This window comes from Calonectris borealis, chromosome 15 (assembly GCF_964195595.1).
Source record: "Calonectris borealis chromosome 15, bCalBor7.hap1.2, whole genome shotgun sequence".
NCBI classification, from domain to species: Eukaryota; Metazoa; Chordata; class Aves; order Procellariiformes; family Procellariidae; genus Calonectris; species Calonectris borealis.
Window position 1 is genome coordinate 14,195,998 of NC_134326.1, and position 13,943 is coordinate 14,209,940.

Below are 13,943 nucleotides of genomic sequence, written 5' to 3' on the forward strand. Positions count from 1 at the left end.
TTCCGGCAGGGAGCCAGGGCCCGGCGAGAGCCCGAGCCGGGCCCGCCGGCTCCGGCCGCCCCGCGCTGCCATGGCGACGCTGCCGCCCGCCGGGCGGGAAACCCGCGCACATCCGGGCGGCTGCGGGCGCCGCGCGCTGCCTCCCCCCCCCTCCCGCTTCCGGTGGGCGCCAGTTCCGCTTCCGGTGCGGCGGATCCCGGGACGGTGCCGGTTCCGTTGCCAGGGTGAGGGGCTGCACCGCGCTGCCGAGGGGCGGGGGGTGGATCGGCGGCGGTAATGCGACCCGGTGGGCTGCGGGGAGCGCCACCGTGCCCCCGATCGCCGGGGCGGCCCGGTGGGTCTGGGCCCGAGCCAGTCCGTGTGCGGCGGAGGCCGGGCTTTACCGGGCCGGGGTGAGGCAGGGCCGCTCGCGGGGGGGGCCCGAGGGCGGGCGGTTGTCTAGGCCGGGTCGGTGCCCCCGTAACGTCTGCGGGGCGGGAGCGGCTCCCCAGGCCCCGACAGCAGTGTGTGGGCTCTCCCCGCTCGCCTCGCCCCGTCTCGCTGCTGGGACAGCCCCGGGGGGGGAAGCGAACCTCGGTTTGTGATCCCGCGGCTGCTGCCCAGAGGCGTTTTGCGGTGGTGGCTGACGCAGAGCAGCTTCTGATCTGAAACCCCGTTCCTCCACCTGTTGCGGTGTAGTAGAAAGTGCTGCCGTCCCGTCTGCGCAGTATTGCACTTTCCGTGTTTTGGGTTTTTTATGTTTATGATTTATGTTGCTTGGGGAAACTTAAAGATGTGGATGTCTCTCTTCCAAATCTTCCAAGAAGAGTGGTGTAATGCGACAATTTAATTACAACAACACAAATTTAACACTTTCTCTGCCCCAGTGACCTTCCAATCCGTAGGCTCTTGGTGGTCCAAGGGGCTTGTAAAGGCTCTGAAAATGTAATTACCTAAAGCAGGCTTCATTTCAGTAAGCTTCAGTTTCGCATGGCATCCAGCTCTGATGGTAGAATCATTGAAAATCTCTGTGATTTTCTCTGCTCCTAATCTGTTTTCCTGTAATCATTGATTCTGGTGTCCACACTCTGTCCCCTTTGTGTTTTGGCATTGAATAAAGGTGTCTTATTTCTACTTGGCATTTCTGGTAACACTCATCTTGACAGGACTGTAATTCAGTAAGGATAGACGGTTCGTCAAGTGCTCAACTTTGGAGGGATGATCTTTTCAATTTAGTGCTGGACAGAGACTTGAGAAGTTTTCTTACAGTTCTTGCCCTATGCATTTTCTTGCAGAATGATTTGAGGTGTATGGTACAGGTGAGAAAACAGACAATAAACTCTTTCTGTAAACTTACACTAAGGACTATGGACAGGGATAATTTATGATAATGATCCTATGTATCAATATTGCTTGACGGTATGCAGCCTTAACCTCAGTTGAATTTCTTGGTGCTTCTAAAACCCCTTTTTCATGAGTCTTTCTCACCAGGTCTCTATCTGAATTGGGGATATTTGGGGGGGAAAAAAAAAAGGAAAAAAATTAATTTTTCTGTGATACCAGTTTTCCTCTTCAATTTGTTTTCAGGACTCTTAGAGGGAATAGTGTGGAGGTGTGGCTTGTAGTATCCTCAGCAAGCAGGTTGTCTCTAGCCCTATATTTCTCATCTGGTCTGAGCTTGGTGGGTATGCCCGAGTAATTACTTGTTCATTCCTAATAGGCTGTACTGTATAAATGAGAAGTATTTTGTCTGAGAGCAGGTAACCTCTGAGAATACGATGCTAGAGAGGAAGAGGAATTAGATTTTTGGATTCTGAGATTTTTCAGAAAACCAGACCTGTAGTTCTCGGTGTAATGCATTTCTTGAAGGTGGATAGCCTCAGTTTTTTTCACAGGTCTGCTCTCTTCTTTGTGAATATCAGTCTTCTGAGGACAATCTCACCATTAGTAGTGCAAAGGCCTTCTCTGCATCTCCTGGCAGCCTGTAACAGCCTTTTCATACCTTTCTATCTCCTTGATTCTCTGTTTCCAAGCTTCAACAGAAAAAACATGTTCTTCTTCCTTCCACATAAAGCTAAAAATCTTGTTTTTCTGCTGTGTTTAATGTAGGACTAAACTGTTAAATACAATTTGTATAAGTGATGCTGTGTAAATTAAAGATAGTATAATTATGGTTGTTTTGTCAGCACTGCAATGAAAGTGCAGTTCTTACAGTGTAATTGCGTTGTGTAGGTGTGTATTTTGGCTTTGTTTTCAAACTCCTACTTTGATATTGCTACAGTGACCTGGGGTGTATGTTACTGCAGGTATTGCACAGATCTTAGTGAAAGTGAATAGAGAAATCCAATGCTAAAAATGAACTGTTGGGTTCAGAACTAGTTTTATGGTTTTATATATTTTAGGTATTTCATATTTGCTGTTTTGTTGTTACATATGTAAAGATATCCATAGCTGGTTCGGTTGCGTAATTATTGCAGAGGACATTTCTGAGATTTGAAATGACTTTTATGACACTGCAGTACTCTGCCTGGGTGCCGGTTGTGCAGTGAACAGGCTGTACCTGCACAGAACACACAGCAAATGAGCATATGCTGGAGCAAATGGTGAATGTGACATTGCTAAACACGTTGAGGTGGAACTTGGAGCCCCAGTTTTAGTGCTGTTCTTTCTCCCTCTAGTTTCAACATTTTATCAACATGTTTATCATCTGTTCATGCAAAACAAACAACTCTGTGATGTACAATATAACAAAAAATAGTTTAAACAGACTGTATGGTTTGTCGTCTGAAAAGAGTAATTCACCTATTTCTTCCTTATGTGATCATTGTATTTTCCTCCTGCAGCAGATTTTTCAGAAATTAATACTGAACATATGCTTCAAGGATGTCTCTCTCTCTCATAATAAAATGGGGTGGACAGGAGTATACGATAACCTCGCTATCAGAAGAAGACACAGTATTGGATCTGAAGCAGTCTCTTAAAGGCCTTACTGGAGTGTTACCAGAGCGTCAAAAACTACTTGGACTTAAAATGAAGGGTAACTATTCATATTTATTATTTGTTGTGGATATGCCCGAGATGTTTATGGACAAACATCCTCTAAACCTAGCCACGATGTGTATACTAACAGGGCATCTGCCTCCCAGATCTAGCTTTTGAATGAACATAGGAATTTTATACATCACTGGGTATTGTTTATTATTGATACATCTACCTGGTCATACTTTAATGGCTGACATGGAAGTGTGGCACACGTACGTTAAAAAAAGTTAAATTGCTGCTAGCCAGACAAGCAATGTATATGGAGGAGGACGATAATACAGCCTGGGGTATTCTGGTGTTTGATGGGTAGCTTATTTCAATTAAGCATGAAATGTATTGACAGTTTTCTAAAATTTCTCTACCCCAGTAAAAAAAATTATCTGCTCGCATTATAGGCAAACCTGCAGATGATGATGTTAAGCTTGGAGCTCTCAAGTTGAAACCAAATACTAAAATTATGATGATGGGCACTCGTGAAGAGAGTTTGGTAAATATTTGACTTGTTTATTAGCTTAAACAGGAAAAGATGCTTATATATATCTCTCCTCATTATGATTTTAAATTTTGAATATTCCAGTAATCATTTGAAAAACAGTAATGCAGTACATTTCTGTTGGTGTTTATTTTTCTGTGTAAAGTAAGCTTTTCTGCAGAACTCTGATAGCAGTGTATTCATTAAACGCCTCTATTGTTCTGGACTTAAAGTACAAACCTATTATTATGATATTCACTGACTTCTCAAATCTGAACAATCATCAGTATACTTTAGTAATTCTTTCCACTAGTAAAGTGAAATAATTTTGGTTAAATAGTATTTTTTCTCCTGTAATGTGCAGGAACAGAGACTTGATATCCGTTGTTATTTCCCTTCAGTGATCCTTGTTATCTTTTATTATTATTCCTCTAGGAAGATGTCCTTGGGCCACCTCCTGATAATGATGATGTTGTCAATGACTTTGATATTGAAGAGGAAGTTGTGGAAGTAGAAAATAGGTTAGGAGTTTTAGCTATTAAAAAACAGTCCTGTTACAGAATGTACAGTATGCGTATTAATTAACTATAACTTTCTGCACTGTTATATTAGGGAAGAAAATCTACTAAAAATTTCCCGCAGAGTTAAAGAATACAAAGTGGAAATTCTGAATCCTCCTAGAGAAGGAAAAAAGCTGCTGGTGCTAGATGTTGATTATACACTATTTGGTGAGATTTTATGCAACTTGTGGTTTTTGTTTGTTTAAGAGGTCAGTTTATTTGCCAGTTCACGTTTCTTGATTCTTGTTTCACATATCTTCTTCAGTAACTTTGGTATGTGTTGTACTATATAACTTCTGCTTTGTAATATTGTGGGGTCTTCTGCCCATATTTTAAAAAGCATTGGGTTTTGTAAGTGTTGCATATTATTGATTTTAGTGCAGCAACTATTTACTTTCTGCAAGAAGACATAAAAAAATAGCAATTTAGTATTTTATCTAAATAATCTTTCTCTTGACCAACTTGTATTTTGGACATCACAGTGGCAGGGCAAGATACTGTAAAATAACGATCTCAGTCTGTACCTGATTGACTCCACTTTTGGGGGGCGTGGGAGAATAGCTTCAAATTTCATTTTCAGATCGTTACTAAATACGCACAAGACTCTGTTTTACTTGAAAATTCTGTCAGACTGGTTTTTTTGGAAGCCAGAATTTTCTTCTGACTTAATTTTCTGGGATGTAGGTGTGTCATGGCAGCTTGACTATAAGCAATAAATAATAGCTTGCTTTATTCCTTTTCCTTAGCTTTCCTTTTTGATGAGATTTGTTTACAATCTGAGATCAAAATTCAATCTATTACTGAGTTTAAAATTTTTATTTAGATGTCTTCTGCTAGCAGAATTTGACAGCAGTTTTCGAATTGGAACAGGCAATGTTTGCATGTCTGAAATAAGCTTGATATATGTTCACAAAATTAACTGGACTAGGTTTGAAGGAATCTATTTCATATCTGGGCTGTTACAAGTTTGCTAAGGTGCACAGATGAACTATTTGGCCTGGCTCTTCAAAGATATTCAGACCCACAGATCTCTGATTTAATGATTAGCTAAGCCCTCAAATACCTGTAAGGATCAACAGGTAAATATCCCCTCTGCTTCTTCTCTCCACCTTTAAAATGGGAATGGTAGTTTGCTATTAATTCATTCATGATTTTAAAGTGCCCCAGTGCTTCCCTCATGAAACTTTTCAGGTGTCTGGATAGATGGGAAAGTCAGACTGAGGTTTAATAACTTAACTTAAAATTTAATAATAAATTGCTTCTCTCTTACATTCTTTTTAGACCACAGATCGTGTGCTGAAACTGGAGTAGAACTGATGAGGCCATACCTTCATGAATTCCTGACATCTGCATATGAGGATTATGATATTGTAATTTGGTGTAAGTTTTATACTCAGTACCTAAGACTTTATTGTAAATTGTCATTCAGAGCGGAGACTCCACTTCAGAGCAGGTGGGAGGTTGTTATATTGCTTTTTAGTGTGAATCACAAGATCTAAAACAATACATGAATGCTTAGCTGTAATAGATTCAGCAGGAATGTTCAAACAGCTATTAGAGCTATTTTAGAAAAATAGTAATTCTTATGTGAAAAAAACACTTCGTATTGCTCACAGGAATGGATCCAATCACAGTATAAAGCTCAACATCACTTTACTGAGTGTTACTTTGTACAAACAAACAAGTGCTTGAAGTAACAGATTTTATCATCAGCGTTCAGACACTGATAGCTATCTTTACAAATGATCTCAGTTCAGACAATAAGTAGTGAACTGCCAAAAGAACCAAACTCTCCTGTCTACAGGGAGGGTTGATCGTTTGCCTTTGCACGCTGTTTCACTTCCTGTCCAACAGCTGGAGAACAGACTTTAGCCAATGCGGAGTTTAAACCACATCAAAATTGTATTACAAAATTTAGTTTTCATAGTTTGGAACAATGTTTCCACATATTCTTAGATCAGTGGCCAATGTTGACACTTCTTCCTTTCCAGGCCTTATGTATTCTTATCGTTGCTTCCAGGAGAAAATCCTGCACAGGCAGTATGGTTCCTCAAACCAGGTGTAGCCCACTTCTTATGGACCCGCAGACTGTAGTTCAGTAACAGCTGATCTAGAAAATGGTTTAAACGCATGCAGTGCTTCATCTAGTTGTTCCTTTGAAAAGTAAGCTTTTCCAAATAAAAATAAACTTCCATGAAGGAAGACTGTCTTCAAGGCAGTGAACCCGAAAAGCTGTAGCAAGGATGGATCTTTCTGAAATTAAATTTTGTGTAAAAAAATTGATACGTTAAGTGAACAGTTTCTTGGCTTGTTTCTTTTTTGCCTGTCAATGACTTATTTTGATAAAGTAGTATTTCTGTTTTCTCCCTTTTGTTTCAGCTGCTACTAATATGAAGTGGATTGAAGCTAAAATGAAAGTAAGTTGTTCCAAAAATGTGTAACTTGTTTCTAGTCTGGCTAGCTGTTCATATAGTTGGACTCATGCTCAGCGTTATCGAGTGGGTTAGCAACTGGGGAGGTTGTATGAGTCAAAACCCGAGTTTTTTACATCTTCATAGTCACTTTAAATTATCTTTGTCACAAAACTAGATTAAATCTAATTTTAGAATTCCACAGAAACTATCAGCAGTATGTGCTAAATTTAGCAGAACTAAACACAAGTCAGTACCTGCTGAAACTTAGATTAGTCACGCAGCCTTCACAGTTGCTTTCATCTTACCTCTAATTATAGAGTTCTAGTCTTTAAGTGTAATATCATTTTTTTAAAGGAGCGGACAGATGTGGCATGCTGCAGTAGGTTATCAAGAGGAAACTCTTTTCGTATTTATCTTATACTTCTTGCAGCTGTGTGATTCTGTTGCTTCCTCTGCCTTATTAAACATCCGTAAGAGCTCTTCTTTCAATCGTACTTTCTTCTGTACCTAGATCAGGCAACTAGCCAGTTTTGCACAGCTGACCTAGTGGTAAACATATTTACAGTCAGGCTTAGCTGTAAATCTAATGAGCTTACTAAGAATTGCTGTATGGTTGGTTGGTGGGTTGGGGTTTTTTATGCTTATAAATCAAGGCTTGTTTCCATTTCAGGGAAAACTTTTCCAAATTTAAGCTTTTGTATCTCCACTCTTTGTTATAGACTAACCATTTTTTTCAGGTTGTAACAGAGCAAAGCACATCTTCCTCAAAATAATGAATTGCTACAATTTTTCTAAACAAACAAAAATGCCTCAGAGTGATCTCAGAAATGAGAACCTTTAATCAGAACTATGAAGTAGAGTTAGTGCCAGTAAAATCAGCATTGAGCCTTGCAAACATTGCACTTCTTGTGGCAGTGTTACATCTCCATTTATGCTGTGTCTGTCAGTGTAGTGCAAAGACTCAGTCTTGCGGAAAACCATTTTTAAAAACTGGGCTGTTTCCCATGCATTGGTCACCTTTCTACATTTCTAGGTCACCTTTCCAGCCCTTTCGTATGTGACTGAATCACAACCTTTCTATGCCTACTCCTGGATCTTGATGAGTTGAGATTCCTGCCGCTAGATGCCAACTGCTGTTTCTCCTTAAACTGATAGCACCAGGGGTGCTTACCTCTAAAATTTCACTTTTTGTCAGGGAACAATGATCCCAGCAATACTTGGCATTAAAGCTTTTGTTTTAAACTACAAAGCAGGAACAGCATTAAAAAGAAGGGGGTATCAGATAACCAAGTTTAATCTCTCATTTACCATCTATTTATGCCTGGAATTCAGACGGTCTAGAACAGGTAGTTTTTTCAGTGTAACAGGACACTGACCCAGGTAGGTAGTGCTTTTCATTAGCAAAATTCACTTTTTCATGTAAAAGAAATCAATTAAGTGTGGCTGGATATCTGTAAGAGAGCTGCTGCAGTGGATATTTTCTCCTTGTTGTGTAGCTTTGCACATTACTGCTGTTGCACACACCAGAAATTAAGTCAGCAATATCTATGTCATAATGCGTCAGCAGATTTTACTTTCCAGCTTTGTAAAGGATTTGAAATTGAAATCTAGTCAAAGTTGTTTGTTTGTTTGTTTCTGAAAAGGATAAGTTTTCCTTAGAGTCTGTATTTCAGGAGTTGTCAAATCTTTAAAGTGCAAACGGACAGATTTCTGACTAACATTGGCTATCTTGGACACGTGTAGGAGGAAAGGGTAACAATGAACTGTTACTGTGTATCTCATCTTTGTTTGGGCTGTGATTTGTTGCAACTTACTGGAAGGAACAAATAGCAGACAGTACACAGTTGCTATCCTTGCTATAGATATTGAGTAAAGTTGAGGCATGTAGAAATTGTGAAAGATTATGCATGAAGGTATGAGCAAGACCTCTCTGTTTTCTGCCTTTTCTGCAAAGTTGCTTTGACTTTATGCTGACATAAGTTGATAAGTTTCTGATAGAAAACACTGCAAAAATAAGTTCCTAACAGCTTTTTTTCTTTTGGTAGAATAGTGTACTTTTATGATTCTCATTGGATAAAAAAGTTTAAAAGCCCCCAGATACCTATTTTTAGTGTGTCTCTGATAATCCTCAGCAGCTTCCCTTTGACAAACAATATATTATAATCATGATTTCAGTTGTACAGCAATAAAACTGTCATAATTAGAAGCTTTAATAATAAATCTTTGTGATGCAGGAGCTTGGAGTGAGTACCAATGCAAACTACAAGATAACTTTCATGTTGGACAGTGCTGCCATGATAACAGTGCACACTCCTAGAAGAGGACTAATAGATGTAAGTGCCTATTTTTTCCTGATCTTTTTCTGCATTCAGCTTACATCCTACCCCTTTGAAATATTCAATGATAAAGTTGTGCTGGAATTTTCATGCAAGAAAACTGTAAAAATCTTGGAAGCATAGATTTTTTTTTCCTACTGAAATTCTCTATTAATGTTTTATTTTGAGTAGTACATTTGGATGACACTGCTTTCAAATCAAATAATAGGTAACTGTTGCAAGAAAATTTAGTACCAACAGAAAGGTTTTCTTTAGTGTGTGGGGTATTTAGTATATTATACTATTTCACATCTCTTCCGTTATTAAAGCCCAACTACCTGCTAATTTTTCAGCAAAAGAATGCAAGCGTCCATTTGAGTTTGGACTCAAGTTCCTATAGACTGGTATTTTCACCTCCTGCATATGATCTGGTTTACCTCAGGTACCTTTTATGTGTTATTTTTGCAGGTGAAGCCTCTTGGTGTTATCTGGGGAAAATTTTCAGAATATTACAGCAAAAAAAATACTATTATGTTTGATGATATTGGCCGAAACTTCCTAATGAATCCACAAAACGGACTCAAGGTAATTTTAACTGGAATTTTCATTTATTACTACTTTTTCTTATACTTCAAGTAGTACTTTCTCATACTTCTTTGGTGTATCATAAAGAAAGGCTATTCTTAACTAGCAAAGATGCATATTTTATTCTTTTTTATTTAGATTGCCATTTGTCTGGACTAATATTTCCCTAATAGTAGTATTAAATAAGCTTTGTTTCACTATTAAGTGAGCTTTTAAGAGACTACCAAAATCAATGAAATTATGATTTCTGCTTAAATTATACCTGCGAGCCATAATCAAGCTGGGCATTGCTGATAGGCACCATTGAACTATGTGATGTTCAATCTCAAGAGTGTTTATATTCAGAAAATAAATCGAATAACAAGTGGCTGTACTTCTTGGTAATATGCCAATGTAATAGTAAGCATTCTGTTCTGGGAAATAATTAATACCTCGAGCCATTTTGACTGCTGAACAGCAAATATTTCATTTTATAAAATTGTCAACCAGTTTGTGCTCCGTTGTCAGTGCTGGTTCTGAATAAGAAGAATGCTACTTAAATTTCTACTTATATATGATGGTACAGCAGTATGGTACTAAAAGAACCCTCATTAATTTCTTTAAAAAAAAAAAAGATGCTTTCAAATGCAGAAATCCAAGATGATGTTTCTTTGAAAGTATCCATGATGTGAAGAGGATAGCAATTGGTGAGATCTAGCAAGATGATGTTAATGGGAACTGTACAGTGTTAGGAGAATCAGGAATAGCAGAGATCTTGCTGGGAGACGATTATCCAGAGAGCTCCCTCTAGCTCAGATTTGAAAGATGTTTGTCAAAATGTTGTTAAGAGAGCTGCAGACAAGAACATTGAATCACTAAAACAAGGCACAGGTATAATGTATTCCAAGCTTAAAGCAACTGTCAGACAAGCTTTATTTCTGACATCTCTTTTCACAGAAGCTATGATTGTAGTCAAATGCTTTTTGTTGAAAAAAAGCATCTGGTTCCAGTGATGCAACACAACTTATAAAGCAGAGCTGAAAACCCCCTCATGTCTCCTGCAAAAATATCTATGAAATCATATTAGAAAATGTGGCAGTCCATTCCAGCTCATTTTATCATCCTGTCTGACTGGGAGGGGAAGGCTTGAAGAAGTGCAAGACAAAACAAGTTTCTTCCTGGTGGGCATACAAGGCAAAAACCCTACAGTCCAGTTTGCAGTCCAGACAAATTGGATGTGGCCACTAATGGAAAGGCTTTTCTTCCTCTTACCTAAGAGAAGTTATAACTTGGCATAGTACTGAAAATATATTTTAATTAGGTGATAAATGATAAAGAATTGGAAGCATTTTTCTTACTTTGAGCAAATGGTTATACCCCGTTTATTTGTTTTGTATAGATAAGGCCTTTTATGAAAGCACATTTAAATCGGGATAAAGACAAGGAGCTTCTAAAGCTCACTCAATACCTCAAAGAAATAGCGAAATTAGATGACTTTTTGGAGCTGAATCACAAACATTGGGAAAGGTAAGAACAAAGTCAAAATTCTTTCTTCCTTCTGTCCCTGACTCCGCTGTGATTTGCTTGAGGTTGTCTGTACAAAGACCGGAAACAACTGAACTGATCAACTTTGACATCATTTACGGTTATGAAGGTGCTTTAGTTTGAGTAGAATTTTAATAAGGCTATAGTGTTTGGGCTGCTTCCCTAAAATGATAAATATCTAAAATGATAGATTTTGACAAAATGGACCTTTTTTTCATACTTTTCCAGTATTCAGGACCGCTGGTGGTTTTCAGTGAAGCAATTATGCTTCCTAAAGGGAAAAGAATTTTTGAAGGAACCTGGTCCCTGGAAATATCTCTCTTTCCACCCCTACAAAGTTAGGCTGCCAGTTTAGATCTCAGGTCCTTTGTTAGGAGGCAAGTTTTCTGGCGGTTACTTTAGAGGTTTAGGGTGTTACAGTGTGTTGCTCGGGCGCTATCGAAGTTGTGTGGTATTACAGTATTCATCGGCTCTGAAAGGTAAGTTACTGTCTTATGAACAAGAGTTTTCCAAATGCTTATGGCACCAGTTAGCATCCTAATTCTTGCAAGAGAATGATTAGCTGAAGTGTTTGGGCAAAATCCGTCTTAATGATTTTATGCAACAGCCTGAAGTTTCAATACATGTAGAAAAAAGTGTGTGCAATATGCCATTCGAAAAACACCCATTCGGTGCTTAAAAGAACAGCCTTGCAAACTTGATACAATTTTCTTTCTTGTTTCTGATTAGAACAGGAAGTCAAATGTTAAACTTTAAAAGCAGTGAAATTCATTGAATATTTCACACTGTCAGTTAAATTGGTCAGATTTTTTTTTTTCCTAGCGTATTTGTAAAGACTTCAATGTCACCACATAGCCAGCTTGCTCCAGCTGTAGTGGTAAGAGAACTATGAGATCAGAAAACAAGCAGTTTGGAGCAACTCAGATTCTCTAAATCGGCTAGTGGAGGGCTGTTCTTTTCCAGTTATGCTGGATGACTGTTCATTAAAGTCTTGAATTTATTTGAAGGAGTACCATATCTAATGGGCCTTTTTATCTTAAAGGATATAATAGCTACTTTTCCAACTGATGTAATTTTCAACCCCTTAGAATAAAACATGTTTCCATTTCCTTCCTCTCTTTTGTTTAAAAAACCTGATAGAGTAACTAAAAACATGAGAATTACTGTAAGATAACCTATCATGGAATTCAAATAATGTTGAAATCAAATAAAATCATAAGTAGTATTGATAACTTTTCTAATTTTTGGTTATCAAGAGGGGGATTGCTAGTGATAAAAGAAAGCAGATTCATACTCTGAGTTTATAAAAGGTACTAGATACATTTGTGCCTACCTCTTATTTTGTGAAAAACTGTACTTTTGTTTCTTTCAGGTATCTTTCAAAGAAGCAAGGACAATAACGCTAATAAAATTGTGTGGCACTGAATTGAAGGGAACATAACTAAGATCATTGGACTTTTCCTTGCTTTTACGCTAGAGTATAATAGTGCTGGACACTGGATCCAATGCCAGAACGACTGCTATACTTGGTCTTCCAGGTGGTTGGTTGTGGGTTTTTTTTAAAAGATCACAGCAATAAGCTCAAAGTGGGAGAAACAAGTCAGTTACTTTTTCTTGCATTCAGTTCTGGTGTTACTATTTAAAATACTTTCCTCTCCTTTGCTGCCGAAGTACAACCATAACCATTAAAGACCAAAACCATTCTGAAACTAGAAAAAAAATACTTAGACCAAAAAAGTTGAGTAAGGAGCCAACTTTGGCAGTGTATGAATTGTATAAGCCCTCTATTCCCTCCATCTTTAGAAACAGTCTCCCTCTCCCATTCCAGTATTTAAGTCTATAAATTACAAGTTGTCTAAGTTTGGTATGTATTAGTAAGTCAGTGTTTCTCTGTGCAAGACAGTAAGATGGGAAAGTACCACCTCTGTGGCCAATTTACCCCAGTGTGTGAACTCGTACTATAAAGCAGTGTTTACTGGAAAACAAAAGATTAAACTTTGAGGGAGAGAAACCCACTCTTATTTGGTAAATGAAAAGCAGTCTGCCTGAAAAATTCTCCTATGTCAGATAAAGGGTTTAAACCTCAGATGGGAAAGTCACATTCCTAACAAAGCATGAACAAAACCCTTGTTCTCTTCTAGCTAAATCTTGTCAAAGTGCAAACACTGTGTTTAAATACAATATTCAGCCATACTGTTCTTAAAATATCATGTACTTGCGCTGCTTATGCCTGCACTATAGAAGTGTGATGTGACTGCTGTTTGGCATTACCAACACTTGTGCATTATGCAGTTCATGTATTTGAAAGAAGACTGACCCTTTCAAATAAAAATGGTATATATTGTTCTTAAGGAACTATAGCAGTTGTGTAAATAATAAATACCTTTTTCATACTTGGTGTCCTGTGCTGTCTTAAATATTTAGTTTGTATAATAGAGAAGCCATTGATAATCTTAATTTTGGGTTTTTGGGGTGTTTCTTCATATTCCAGAGACACCGGCTTTGCATCAGTAGTTAAGAGACTGGTATGTGCTGCTGCAGATTAGGGCAGTGGTGTTGAATAATAAAGTGCCTCGCTGCCCGGGAAAGGAACCTTGACAGCAAATGTCAGAATGTCAGGACAGCAGACACAAATGAGCTGTTAAGATGAGCATGTTAGGCTCTGGCTCAATGACCTGTCAGAAAATAGACAGTTTCTTATCTGCTGCTCTTTGTGGTATAGTGCCAACCCAAGCAGTGTTTTAAACAAGTAAACCAGAAACCTGATGCATAAAAATCTTTGTTTTAGGTAAGTACAGAGGGTGAATTTCAGAAGTTTTGTCTCCTAGAGCTGATTTCTGAACTAGAAGGCTGACTCACTTATGTACATACAGTGCAGATACAGTCCCCGAGGTTAGAACAGTGATTATTTACCTAGAAAGGCTGCAGTAGCATAGATATTGGAATATAGGACTGGTATAGGGTGTACTAGAATACCTTTCAATTTAAAGAATTGAAAAAAGTCAAGGCATTGCACATAGATCACCTATAGAGTTTGTTATGCTAGCCAGAC

At 38.4% G+C, this 13,943-nt stretch overlaps 1 protein-coding gene across 3 annotated transcripts; it reads left to right on the forward strand.

Moving 5' to 3' along the window:
- Window positions 1-32: 32 nt before the first annotated feature.
- UBLCP1 (ubiquitin like domain containing CTD phosphatase 1) lies at window positions 33-13,284 on the forward strand. 3 transcript variants are annotated; one of them, XM_075164312.1, is made up of 12 exons: window positions 112-224; window positions 2,826-3,016; window positions 3,417-3,508; window positions 3,929-4,014; window positions 4,106-4,221; window positions 5,335-5,433; window positions 6,433-6,470; window positions 8,702-8,800; window positions 9,251-9,367; window positions 10,746-10,873; window positions 11,714-11,768; window positions 12,264-13,284. In XM_075164312.1, exons 2-12 carry the CDS (start codon window positions 2,863-2,865, stop codon window positions 12,330-12,332), a joined length of 1,053 nt encoding a protein of 350 aa, XP_075020413.1. In that variant the 5' UTR covers window positions 112-224; window positions 2,826-2,862; the 3' UTR covers window positions 12,333-13,284. The 3 variants fall into 3 exon arrangements, with proteins under 3 accessions (XP_075020414.1, XP_075020413.1, XP_075020412.1); XM_075164311.1 differs by having other exon boundaries at window positions 147-224; window positions 2,823-3,016; XM_075164313.1 differs by lacking the exon at window positions 11,714-11,768 and having other exon boundaries at window positions 33-224; window positions 2,823-3,016.
- Window positions 13,285-13,943: the final 659 nt, after the last annotated feature.

Coding starts and splice junctions, on each gene's coding strand:
- UBLCP1 (XM_075164312.1), top strand. CDS start 2,863: ATGTCTCTCTCTCTCATAATAAAATGGGGTGGACAGGAGTATACGATA. Junction 3,509..3,928: donor GCACTCGTGAAGAGAGTTTG/GTAAATATTTGA, acceptor TTATTCCTCTAG/GAAGATGTCCTTGGGCCACC. Junction 9,368..10,745: donor ATCCACAAAACGGACTCAAG/GTAATTTTAACT, acceptor TGTTTTGTATAG/ATAAGGCCTTTTATGAAAGC.